The 12,755-nt window shown below is 45.7% G+C and overlaps 1 protein-coding gene across 19 annotated transcripts in view; it reads left to right on the forward strand.

Annotated features, from left to right (window-relative positions):
• The window catches only part of LOC122623255 (basement membrane-specific heparan sulfate proteoglycan core protein), a 76,205-nt gene that overhangs the window by 58,527 nt on the left and 4,923 nt on the right, over positions 1-12,755 (forward strand). For 8 of the 19 annotated variants that reach the window (XM_043802284.1, XM_043802301.1, XM_043802285.1 and 5 more), the window contains 12 exons: positions 74-1,160; positions 3,349-3,491; positions 3,608-3,788; positions 4,035-4,638; positions 4,717-4,979; positions 5,364-5,541; positions 5,613-6,007; positions 6,130-6,592; positions 6,677-6,914; positions 7,034-7,208; positions 12,106-12,311; positions 12,422-12,694. In XM_043802284.1, coding sequence (XP_043658219.1) covers positions 74-1,160; positions 3,349-3,491; positions 3,608-3,788; positions 4,035-4,638; positions 4,717-4,979; positions 5,364-5,541; positions 5,613-6,007; positions 6,130-6,592; positions 6,677-6,914; positions 7,034-7,208; positions 12,106-12,311; positions 12,422-12,694 — 4,206 coding nt within the window. Of the gene's footprint in view, positions 1-73; positions 1,161-1,815; positions 2,002-3,348; positions 3,492-3,607; positions 3,789-4,034; positions 4,639-4,716; positions 4,980-5,363; positions 5,542-5,612; positions 6,008-6,129; positions 6,593-6,676; positions 6,915-7,033; positions 7,217-9,463; positions 9,551-12,105; positions 12,312-12,421; positions 12,695-12,755 lie in introns of those variants that run through there. The other 11 variants (XM_043802283.1, XM_043802286.1, XM_043802287.1 and 8 more) reach the window with 3 other exon arrangements.

A 12,755-nucleotide genomic window follows, 5' to 3' on the forward strand; every position in this document is an offset into this window, starting at 1 on the left:
TGAGTACTGAACTCGAAGTAGCAAGGCGGTGAGGGGACAACTAACCATTTAACTATCTTTATCGTATTTGCAGGAATGCTCTGACAACACCGAAGGACCAAGCTGTGAGCGATGCGCTGCTGGATATGTGGGTGATGCCACCCGTGGAACCAGCTACGACTGCCAACCCGATGAGGGCTACCCGCCCCCGCGTCCTCCGGCACCCGGCAACCAAACGTTGGAATGCACGGCCTACTGCCAGATAGAGGGCATCTACAATTGCCGCGGCAGCGAGTGTCTGTGCAAGAGGAATGTGATTGGTGACCGTTGCGATCAGTGTCGCCCCGGAACCTATGGACTTTCCGCTCAAAATCAGGATGGCTGCAAGGAGTGCTACTGCTCTGGGTTGGCCAGCCAGTGTCGTTCGGCAGCTCTGTACCGCCAGCTAATACCGGTGGACTTTATTCTTAACGCCCCATTGATTACGGACGAGAACGGAGTTGTGCAGGACACGGAGAACCTAATTCCCGACATATCTAGGAATATGTATACTTACTCGTATACCGCCTACCTACCCAAGTACTGGAGTCTCAGGGGAAGCGTGCTGGGCAACCAGCTATACTCGTACGGCGGCCGCCTGGCGTACAGTCTAATAGTGGAGTCGTTTGGCAACTATGAGCGTGGCCACGATGTGGTGCTCATTGGCAATGGATTGAAGCTCATCTGGTCTCGACCCGAGGGAAATGAGAATCAGGAGGAATACAATGTTCGACTGCACGAGGACGAGCAATGGACCCGCCAGGATCGTGAATCGGCCCGAACGGCTTCTCGCTCCGATTTCATGACTGTGCTCTCGGACCTGCAGCACATCCTAATCCGAGCCACACCCAAAGTGCCCACGCAAAGCACTTCGATCGGTAATGTCATTCTGGAGAGTGCGGTGACCACAAGGACGCCGGGAGCTACGCATGCTTCCGACATCGAGTTGTGCCAGTGCCCAGCCGGATACACGGGCACTTCCTGTGAATCCTGCGCACCTCTCTACTACCGCGATGCCAGCGGATCCTGCAGCCTGTGTCCGTGCGAGGCTTCCAACACGGAGTCCTGTGACTTGGTCAGTGGCGGATACGTTGAATGTCGTTGCAAGGCGCGTTGGAAGGGCGATCGGTGTCGCGAGATCGGTGAGTGATGAATTTTAATCGTATCGTATCGTTACTCATCAAACGACATTCGTCCTTTTGCCGCTCTTCCTATTTATAATCACTGGCCTCCTAGCCAATCTTCTGCCATACCAAACTACATGAAATACTCTCATACAATATGCTCGTGCTTTAGGCCAGTGTCCAATTCACGTTCTTGGTTATACCGTATTCGCGTACATGTACTAGCAGAAGAAAGTCACTCCCATTTTTAGTCTATATGATTTTGAAATACCCACTTAGATTATGTCTAAGGAACACTAGGTCGAAAGTAGGACTGTCCGTTTATAAAATAGAGCTTCGTAGCTTTTAAAAGTAGAGCCAGAAAAACTAGAGTCCTCACAAAAGTATACGATTTTGTGTAACCTTTTCACATTTTTCGACCTTTGGAAACGGCGTAATCTAAGTTGTAGGTATTACACGATCGGATACCCGATCTTACCTGAAATCTTACCTGTATGATTCATTTTCTCCTTTCTCTCGGACCTTGTTTTCCATTCTTTCTCCGCCATCAACTCTGAACTCAATCGAATTTCAATGCCAAACAATATTCTAAAACAAAAAAAACCAAACAAAAAACCAAATTTAAATTTGCAATCATCCAAACCAACCAAAATCCCATCCATCCACATTCTAGACACATCGCCCATTATCGAAGAACCGCCCCAGATATGTGATTTAAGCAGGGGATTCTGTTGCAGCGGCTTTCAGTTCGATATCGCACCGAATGAGACAATCTCGTTCAATGACACACTGCAGATATATAAGGGCAACAGAATCATAGGAAATATGACCAAGCTGCGCTACGGCTGTCCATCGCGAGGTTCGCTCCAAAACTCTCCGATCCACCGAATTGAACCACTGAAAACCACTGAAAATGAAAGATCACTGAAAGCCACTCAGGCGTCTACAAAACACCACAACTGTTGCTTTCCTAATACTCGTTCCTTTAGCTCTCTCACACCGGCACTCCTAAAAAAACTCCACTCTACACCCTATAAAATGAATCTTCCCAGCTTAGATATGTGTAAAGATCTGTAGATCTGTGTGTAGAGCGAATCTAACTCGTATATCTGTGACCTAAACCCCAAGTAGTCCAAATGGGAAGTCCCCCAAACTCTTGTAATTGAGTTAGCTCCTGTATACCGCCACTCCGCCTCTCCGCCCTTCCGCCTCTCTTTCTCTGACTCTGTATCTGACCTTTCGGTGACTTAAATACCACTTAGCTAGTCTATGTGTCTTAGTACTTGTCTTACCCCAAATGTAGTCTTTGTTCTCTATGTACAGATGCCAGCGTAGTGCCTCTGTTCCTTCGATCCCTTTCTGACAAGTCCCACCATAACGCTCTTGTCTCTGTCTTTGTCTCTGTCTCTGTGTGTATCATATATAATGTGTATCTTAGCTACCAGTCTATAACGTCAGCGATTACAAAGCCAACAAATATTGGCCCCGAAACGCGTTGAAGTAGCTTATGACTTTGCCATAGATACTCATAGCAACTAACCCGTGGTTTAAAACTGATTTCTGAATTCCATAGTGCGATTCATAACTGCGGGACACGAATCACAGGTGATATCGTTAGAATAATGACTAACCATTAGGTGACCTTGATGACTGATTGCCTTCGACAACAAATTCAAACATACTGACTAAACTATTAAGAAACACGGATTTCCAACATACTGCTAGAATGGATTATCAGTATATATTATTTGCATTATTAAAGTAGTGGTTAAATTACTTCAAATATTAAAACTAACCATTGAAAATAACTTTGATAATCTTGAAACGCACTATCTCCGTGTTTGTTAACCCATCTGTCACCTAACCCTCGATTCTATAGGTTAGCTGGAGTCATCCCCACTCAGAGGATGCACATTAAAAGAATCCAAACTTAAACCCCTAATTCAACCTCCTGACTTCGTGCCCAACTAGGAGTCATTAAGTCGCAACCACATGTCACTAACACACTCGAAGGACCGCTTTTGACGATTTGAGTTCTCATTTCTTATAGTTTCTTATTCTAAAAATGCTGAAATTATGCAAACACCAATGTTAAGAACTCAACGCGTTTAAAGTGGGCCTTACTCACACCGCAAGAAACTCAGTTTGTTGGAAACCACCAGGGTAGTTAGGGTATTTGTCTAATCGATGTTCCTCGCCACCCTAGACACCAACGAGCCAACGGATGCCGGCACCGACGATCCCGTGCTCACCCAGATTATCGTGTCGATTCAAAAGCCGGAGATCACCATTGTGCCAGTGGGCGGCTCCCTGACCCTCAGCTGTAGCGGTCGAATGCGCTGGAGCAATGTGAGTTTACACGATTATGTATATTTTGTCCAGGAATAGATGATTCCTGAGCATAACGTGCGCACTGTGTGAGATTATTGAATGGTTATTAACGTATTTCATTTTGTATCGTCCAGAGTCCAGTCATCGTGAACTGGTACAAGGAGAACAGTCGCCTGCCAGAGAATATTGAAGTCCAAGGCGGTGATCTGTATCTGTACGACCTGCAGATCAGCGATTCTGGCGTCTACATCTGCCAGGCCGTCAACAACGATACCAACAGCGTGTCTAAGGACTCTGTATCCATTACCATAACCCGTAAGTAATGCTTAACAAATCAGCATTAGCAAGTACCAACTGCCAATACCTAATCAATCGCTTAACCTTGTACAAATTGCGGCATTTATCAAAGGATATGCCCAGGAAATGCTGGCACGCTACGGTATTTTACATTTTTAAACAAATTATTCGACCTTGTACTTAGATTTAACCTCATAAAACACCCGATAATATACATATGTAACTTAATATTGACGCACTAATATTGATATTGATACCCCACAGAGAAAGACCAGCTTTCACCGGCCGAGATTGTGAATTTGCCGAGCCAAGTGACATTCGAGGAATACGTAAACAATGAGATCGTCTGCGAGGTGCTGGGCAACCCATCACCCAGAGTCACCTGGGCGCGAGTGGACGGCCATGCGGATGCGCAAAGTACCCGGACATACGGCAACCGTTTGATCTTCGATTCGCCAAGGAAGTCGGACGAGGGTCGCTATCGCTGCCAGGCGGAAAATGAACAGAACCGGGATGAGAAGTACGTGGTCGTCTATGTCCAGAGCAATCCTCCCCAGCCACCGCCGCAGCAGGATCGTTTGTACATCACACCGGAGGAGATCAACGGCCTGGCCGGCGAATCCTTCCAGTTGAACTGTCAATTTACAAGTGTTGCCTCTCTGCGCTACGATTGGACCCACGATGGTCGCTCCCTTTCCTCGTCGCCCGCACGAAATGTTCAGATCCGTGGCAATGTCCTGGAAGTTCGCGATGCCAGCGAACGCGACTCCGGCATCTACACCTGTGTGGCCTATGATGTCCGCAGCCGGCGCAACTTCACCGAGAGCGCCCGTGTTAACATCGAGCGACGTGAGGAACTACCACTTGGGTAAGCAAACGAAGTTCACCAGAGAACTGTACTATTTATATAGAGTTAGATCTTAATGGAGGAACTCATATTTCACAGCAACAAACCGATCATCGAGACCTTGGAGCAGAATATCATGATCATCCAGGGCGAGGACTATAGCATCACCTGCAAGGCGAGCGGATCGCCATATCCCACCATCAAGTGGGCCAAGGTGCACGACTATATGCCCGAAAATGTCCACATCAGTGGCAACGTGCTGAACATCTATGGCGCGCGATTCGAGAATCGTGGTGTCTACTCCTGCGTGGCCGAAAACGCCCACGGATCCGATTTGTCCAGCACAAGTATCGACATTGAACGTAAGTTTTCAGGTTTCCATGACCCTTTTTGAGTTGCGGTTTAAGAAGTAACAATTCTTTGACCGCATCTTCTCTCAACTCTTTCTAAACACAAAGAACAATACTCACAAAGATGTCCCACTAACGATGCCTTTGCTCTATTTCGTACTGTTGTCTCTCTTCCAACACAAACACTGATTACCTTGCCCCCGTTTTCTGAATTTTAATTTGTATAACCCTTTGCCCCCGCCCCCGCCCCCAACCAACCCTTGATGATCCTTGATCTAAATAAAACCCAAAACTTTGCCATGCAAGTGCACAAGAGTGGAGTTGGTAATAAGACAGGTCCGCACAGTCTGATCCTAATACTAATTGGTGCCACCACTGTGGTTTACTTGCTTGCAGCCCGGGAGCGGCCGAGTTTAAAGATTGTATCGGACGCCCAGCAAACATTTTCGGTTGGCGCCCCGGCATCCCTCTACTGCAGGGTAGAGGGCATTCCCGAGCCGACCGTCGAATGGGTTCGCGTGGACGGCCAACCGCTGTCGCCGCGTCACAAGATCCAGGCACCCGGCTACATGGTGTAAGTAGTGTCCAACGTCCTAGGCTTAAGCTACAAGCTACGGTTCATATACATTTATCAATCCTCTGCAGGATCGACGATATTCAGATCCAAGACAGCGGCAACTACGAGTGTCGCGCAAAGAACATAGTCGGCGAGGCGACCGGCGTGGCCACCATTACCGTCCAGGAGCCAACTCTCGTCCAGATAGTGCCCGACAACCGCAACATCCGGCTCACGGAGGGCGATGAACTCTCGCTGACCTGCGTCGGCAGCGGTGTCCCAAGCCCGGTAGTCGAATGGGTTAATGATGTGGGCGAGAAACGGGATCTGTACAGCCCCCCTAGCAATACAGCGATCTATAAGATCTACCGAGTGACCCAGGCGGATGCAGGCATATACATCTGCCGTGGACAGAATGAAGCGGGTGACGATGAAGCTCACGTTCGCGTGGAGGTCCTACCAAGGCGCGGCGATATCGGAAGTGGTATGTTTAAGACAAATGAATGAAGCCTTCTTTACAAGCAATCTTAAATAAAAGTTGTTCCCATTGTTGTAAATTCATATAAGAATACAGATTCTAACGCCCAACTTATATGCACTTTCCAGCTGATGATGATTCCGATCGGGATCCCAGAATCTACATTCCGTCTCAACCTCCGTCACAGATCGGCAGCCATCAGCCGAGCAACAACCAACGTCTGCCCGCCGACTTTGGCGACAATGTGACCCTGACCTGCGACTTGTACCAATACGGGAACACAATATGGGAGCGCGTCGACGGGTCACCACTGCCCCACAATGCCTACACGGTGAAAAACAAGCTGGTGATTGTGCGCTTGGAGCAGCAGAATTTGGGTCAGTACCGCTGCAATGGAATCGGTCGCGATGGCAACGTGGACGCCTATGTGGTTAGGGAGCTGGTCCTTCTGCCCCTGCCCAGGATCAGGTTCTACCCGAATATACCGCTGACCGTGGAGTTGGGCCAGAACTTGGACGTGCACTGCCAGGTGGAGAACGTGCTTCCCCAGGACGTCCAGTGGAGTACCGACAACAATCGCCCACTGCCCAGGTAGAAAAGTGTTTGCTGTGATACGCAATCAGGTATTGCTTGATACTAACCTCTTACATCCCATCCCATCTGACTCCACTCCAGTTCGGTTCGCATCGTGGGCAGCGTCCTGCGCTTCGTGTCCATGACACAGGCGGCCGCCGGCGAATACCGCTGCTCCGCCTCCAACCAGTATGGCAACCGATCGGAGCTCGCCAGGGTGGTGGTAAAGAAGCCCGCCGTCTTCCAGCTGGTTCCGCAGTCCCAGGTGCAACAGCATCGCGAAGGTGATAGCATTCAACTGCAGTGCAGCTTGACCACTCAGTACGGCGGCAATGTTCAGGTGAGTGTCCTTTTGAATACGTCCCAAGCAAACCCAGTCAAAACCCATCCGTTCTCCTAAGATGGTTGGTTACCTTTTGGCCACATTCTATATGTCTATATCTATATGTCCCGTTACAGTTCAACTGGTTCCGCGACGACGGAAGTGCCCTGCCGAACAACGCCCGTCCGGACAGCCAGGTGCTGGTGCTGACCAATTTGCGACCCGAGGATGCGGGCCGCTACATCTGCAACTCGTACGACGTGGACCGAAGGCAGCAACTGCCCGAAGTCTCCATCGACTTGCAAGTACTAAGTGAGTAATCGCTACGCGTTAGGTTTTGAGGTTTGAGGCCCCGGCGGAATCCTCGACTCCGGCTCAGAGTCGGTGGAGTCGGATCCGCCGGTCAGCAGTCAGAAGATGTCGTGTCCGACAAGCAACCTTACTTCCATTTCGCTCCCCTTAAAAAGAAAACGCATAAGTACCCCCACCAACACGAAATGCCCACTCCCATGTGGGTTTACTCAAGAGAAAATCAATTTTGAACAAAAGCTTGTTAGGCCAGCCCGAAAAATCGAAACCAAATCATTAAGAAAGAAACTGCGAAAAGAGTAATAATGCTTAGTAATGTATAAGAAAAGGAAGAATTTTCAAGGATTAGGCTTTGTTAAGCAGGTTTGATCGTTCGCTGATTTTACTAATTCCCCACTCAATTGAATGATATATATATATATACATATATATATATATATTTATAAACACACCCATATATATGTAATACTCCTATATATAAACACATCAATGTACTCGTATCTGTTAGCCTAAAACTCAAAATCGACCATAAGCAAATGGCACGAAGTCGATGTCAGAGATAAACACCCTGTATATATACGCAAACGGAAATTGTCAGTCCCCCCCAACAACTAAAAACGAGCAATATCTCTATGTATGTATATATGTGTGTAGCACTATAGGCTATAGGCTATAGACGGTTCCAGGGTACTACGAACACACTCTGTATATAACAAATGACCAGCAAACGATATAGATATAGCTATAGATATCGATATCGAAATCATTGAACGAACTTTGGTGGTGGAGTGACAAACGAAGGGGACAACTACCAATCATGTAGTAATTTTTAGTTCAAGTCCATTGCATGCAAACAAAGTCCGAATCCGAAGAATTTCCGAATGTTATTCCATTATTTTTTTTAACCAATTGAAATTCTAGCAATCTAAGATCTGAACAATCGAAATTATACACCACACGCACACTTATATATAAACATATATAAAAAACGAACATTCTTACAACTTGATAAATCTTAAGCTTACCTAAATGGCTGCCAAAAACATTTCTAATACGATACATTTAAGTAAAGCCCACTTAAAGTGAGAAATAAACATATTATTAACATTAAAAACTTGCACAGCGCAATGTGTAAAGCAAATTGTAACATATTCTTTTTATTTACATGCCAAGCTCTTGCAGAGTCCATTTGTCAGTCATAAAAATGATAATTGTATTACTTTATTTAATTTGTCCGAGTCTAGAAGAGCAAACTCTATACATCGTTTAATATTCCCACTATTATAAATTTCCCAATCACTGTGAATACTAGATGGTATTACCACTTGTGGATCTGCACGGGTATTCGGAGCATCGGTTGACCGATTCTGGCCATTTTTCGTTGCGTTTTTATTAACATACGATATAAAACCGTTGTGGTGTCGGCCCTCTCCTTTTCTTAATCGCTACTGACCCTTGGTGTTTGTCCATATCAGGCCCATTAGGACTTAAGTTAACTATATTATAGTTTGATTTTATTATCGTGGTTATTGGTTGTCAACTGTTTGTTTGTGTTTGTGTTTTTGTGAATTAATATGTGTATCTATTATTTAAGCACTGCACACAATCCACTGCCGTTTTTCCACCACTCCATTCTGGAGTTTCTACGACTTCACTGAACTTGCACCGAAAGCACAAGAAAAACAAAAAATACGAAGGAATCCAGCACCAATTAAATAAATATAAATTGTAAATAATCAACTTAGCTTTGGTCCTGAATCTGAATCAGTCAAAATCAGTCAAACAGTCAGATGCAAATGAATCAGTTGAATTAAAGAATCCGTTGAGTCGTAGGTTTTACAGTTCCACCTACTCTTTTTTAATGCAAATGGAACACATTGATTAATTTGATATTTTGATATTTATTTCTTCCTCTCTCACGCTCTTCTCTCTCTCTCTCCCACTTTCTTACATGTGCGCTTGTTGAAATATTTTTAATTACCCTTTGATTTGAATTGACTTAAACTGTTTAATTGGCAAATGCTATATATGATATGATATGATACGATATGATATGATATGGTACACTGTGTGCGCTTTTGCTGTTCCCATGTCGAAAAACCGTAAAACAAACCATAAAATCGCAAAACAAACCGTATAACCGAAAAAAAACACACAAAACACAAACAAATGTAATGGTATGGCATGCAACTGCAATCAATCCAATCCAATGATCGATCAATCGAACGACGTGACGCGACGCGACTACAACTGCCCAGGAGTCACTCCCCAGTATCCTTACAATCGGTACAAGGGCGGTGTCTCCCTGAAGGACACGCCCTGCATGGTTCTGTTTATTTGTGCAGGTGTGTTACAGCCACTGCCGCCTAACCAAATCTAATCGCAGCGATCCTCCATTATACGATTTTTATATATATTTTTGTACTTTGTATTTTATTGAGTTCCCCTCTTGATTTTTGTTTGACCTTATTTTTCGTTTATTAATTATTTTGCATTTGTTTTGTATTATTATTCTAATGATCTTATATCTGTATTATGTACTGCCTAACCCTAGATCAAAATAAGTTTTATAAAAAAGAGAATCAAACATAATACCAAAAAAAAACCTGTAAGAAATTGCTTTAATGAAACTCCACACCGACCCCCCGCCCCCAGCCCACCACGCCCACTAATGCACATTGTCCCACGAGTTTCGGTTCAATTCGTAGAGCACCATGGCCACCGTTCCAGCATGTGTGGGTTTCCCCAGTTATTAGTAACACTACCTTGTCTAAACTACAGCATACATAAGTCCATAAGTCCTTAGTTGCATAAGACCCCCGGGTTTTCAGTTCTATACAAAGGGGTTTAGAGACCAATACTAACCAGGGGCTTTGGTGCTGCGGAGGCTGTAAACTCTTGCTAATACTCTACTTTGTGCCCTTTCAAAACCAAACAAACAATCAAAAAACAATCCATACAAAAATGTACCGAAAATTTCGAACCGCAAAATTACCGCAAATTTACAAAAAATAAAAAACGCCACAGACTTCAAGAGCAGCAAACTCTCCGCCACGAAGCCCATCATTTCCGGACCAGCCACGACTCGACCTCCAGCTACCTCGTACGTCTGCCAACCCAACGACTTCAAGTGCGTTTCGCATCCGCACACTTGCGTCCGAGCCAACATGGTGTGCGACGGGATTTACGACTGCACGGATCACTCGGACGAGTTCAACTGCATCGCCGGCAAGGGAAGCGGCAAGTCAGGATCCAGCTCGGGATCGGTGAACTTTAAGCGCTGGAAGAAGAGCCCAGGGCAAGGGCAAAGAAGCAGGAGCAGCAGCAGGAGCATTAGCCTGATGAAGGCCATTAAGGATCGGAAGCTGAGGAAGCGCAGCTCCGGTTGGTCCCAAAGTTTTCTCTTTATCCTCACCCGCAAAAGCTTTCTCTCACTTTCTACTTCTACCCTGGTATCGCTGTCTAATACTGAACTGTACCTATTTGTGTCCAAGACCTCCCAGACCTCCTAGACCCCCAGTTCCACCTCTATCCCATCCCAAACCACCCAATTTACTACCCCCATTCCCCACTATCTCTTCACTCCTCTTGCTGTCCAATTCCGTAATGCTCCTGGGTGCACAAATCGTAAAAATCGTACAAATCGTAGAGTTGAAACGATTGCAATGGGCACTCCCACTCCCATGGAGGCACTGGAGGCGATTATCGACAACGACCAGCCAACCAACCAACTGCACCAAAAGAACTTAAACAAGAGGCGAAAGTGGAGAAAGGTCGCGCACACGCACCAAAAGGGGTTAACATGTAACAAATAACGATCAGCGATAGCCAATCGATCGATACTTTTACAGCGCTGAGCGGGTTGGCAAATTAACTGGCTTCTAACCTTGGATGTTTGTGAATTTGCATGCGGCAGGCTACAGAGTTACTAACTTTATAACCCCATCTAGACCTAAGAGCAATACACTTTGTGTAAATAATACGAAACTGTATACACCACGCCTATACAACACACCTACACATATGAGCGCGCACATGATAAACGATAGCTAAGTACCTCGAAATTTTGTAAAGTGTACCTTTAACCGTATCTACCTTATATGTATATTTGTCACTCAAAAAATCAAAAACCGAAATCAATCATCTGTGATTTTAGTGGTAACCCCCGAGTCCAAATTAGATCTGTAGAATGCAAAGCTCAAGATGAGCAACGAAAACCAAAAACCAGTAAACCAGTAAACCCAAAAGACCCCATATGTAACACCCCATGTATTCGTATTCGTATTCGTATTCGTATTTTGTGTGATTCGATCCGTAGCAGTATTGAGTAATAGTAGCTCCATAAAACGTAGTTCACCTCACCAATCCACAAAGTCCCTCTCTGTCGCCTCTCTAAATGTATATCGTATATCTATGTATTGTCTAACTAGGAAACCAAATTCCAAACTGAAAACAACTAAAAAAACAACGACGAGTGCGATAGGATTCGAAGGATAGTTCTTTAGATGAATTGCAATCCGTGTTAAATACGTTTTCTATATCCTTTGCAGAAGAACGAATGCACAAGAACGTATCCTTCGATGACTATCGCTCTCCTTCTGTTTGAACGACCTATTTAGACGTGTAATTTTGCTAACTGTTTTCTCTCTCTGTGTATTTTTTACTATCTTACTCCCATTTCCATCGCTCACTACCACACAAACACGGATAAACCAAACCACTCACACAAATACACAACTACACACATAAACACACGAACACACATGCACCCATGCACTTGTGAATTGTCGCTGAATTGTGATCGTTCCGCCGACCATCCTTGTCCTCCACCTTGTCGACCTGTCGCCTCCTTTCAATGTGCGTCTGTATCTGGTGTCCTGTTGACGGTTGGCGGTATCAGCGGCCACCCCGCCACCCAACAGCCCCATCTACCTGCCGCCGCAATTGCCAGGAAAGAGCCGCGACTACAGCCTCAAACTGGATGAGCAGTCCTCGAACCTGCGAGCGGGTGAGTCCACCGATGTCGAGTGCTACTCCTCCGATGACACCTACACGGACGTGGTGTGGGAGCGATCTGACGGTACTCCACTCAGCAATAACGTCCGGGTGAGTACGATTCCAATATATACTACCTCTTAACCTGTCCCGTCGCTATCCCTACTACTTATATCTGTACTTGATTCCATTCGCGAATTGTATCATCCTTTGAATTCCAGCAAGTGGGAAATCGTCTGGTAATCAGCAATGCGGCGCCAAGCGATGCCGGTAACTATGTGTGCAAGTGCAAGACGGATGAAGGAGATCTGTATACCACCAGCTACAAACTAGAGGTCGAGGATCAGCCACATGAACTCAAGAGTTCCAGGATTGTCTACGCCAAGGTGGGCAACAATGCCGTTTTGCCCTGCGGAGCCGATGAAAGTCGTCAACCCACCTACCGCTGGTCCCGCCCACATGGTCAATTGCAAGCGGGACGCAATCTATTGAACGTACGTCCTTATCACGTAGTAAAGGAAAAGCACAACCCTGGACCAACACATTTTATTAATT

Source organism: Drosophila teissieri, chromosome X, assembly GCF_016746235.2.
Source record: "Drosophila teissieri strain GT53w chromosome X, Prin_Dtei_1.1, whole genome shotgun sequence".
Lineage (NCBI taxonomy): Eukaryota > Metazoa > Arthropoda > Insecta > Diptera > Drosophilidae > Drosophila > Drosophila teissieri.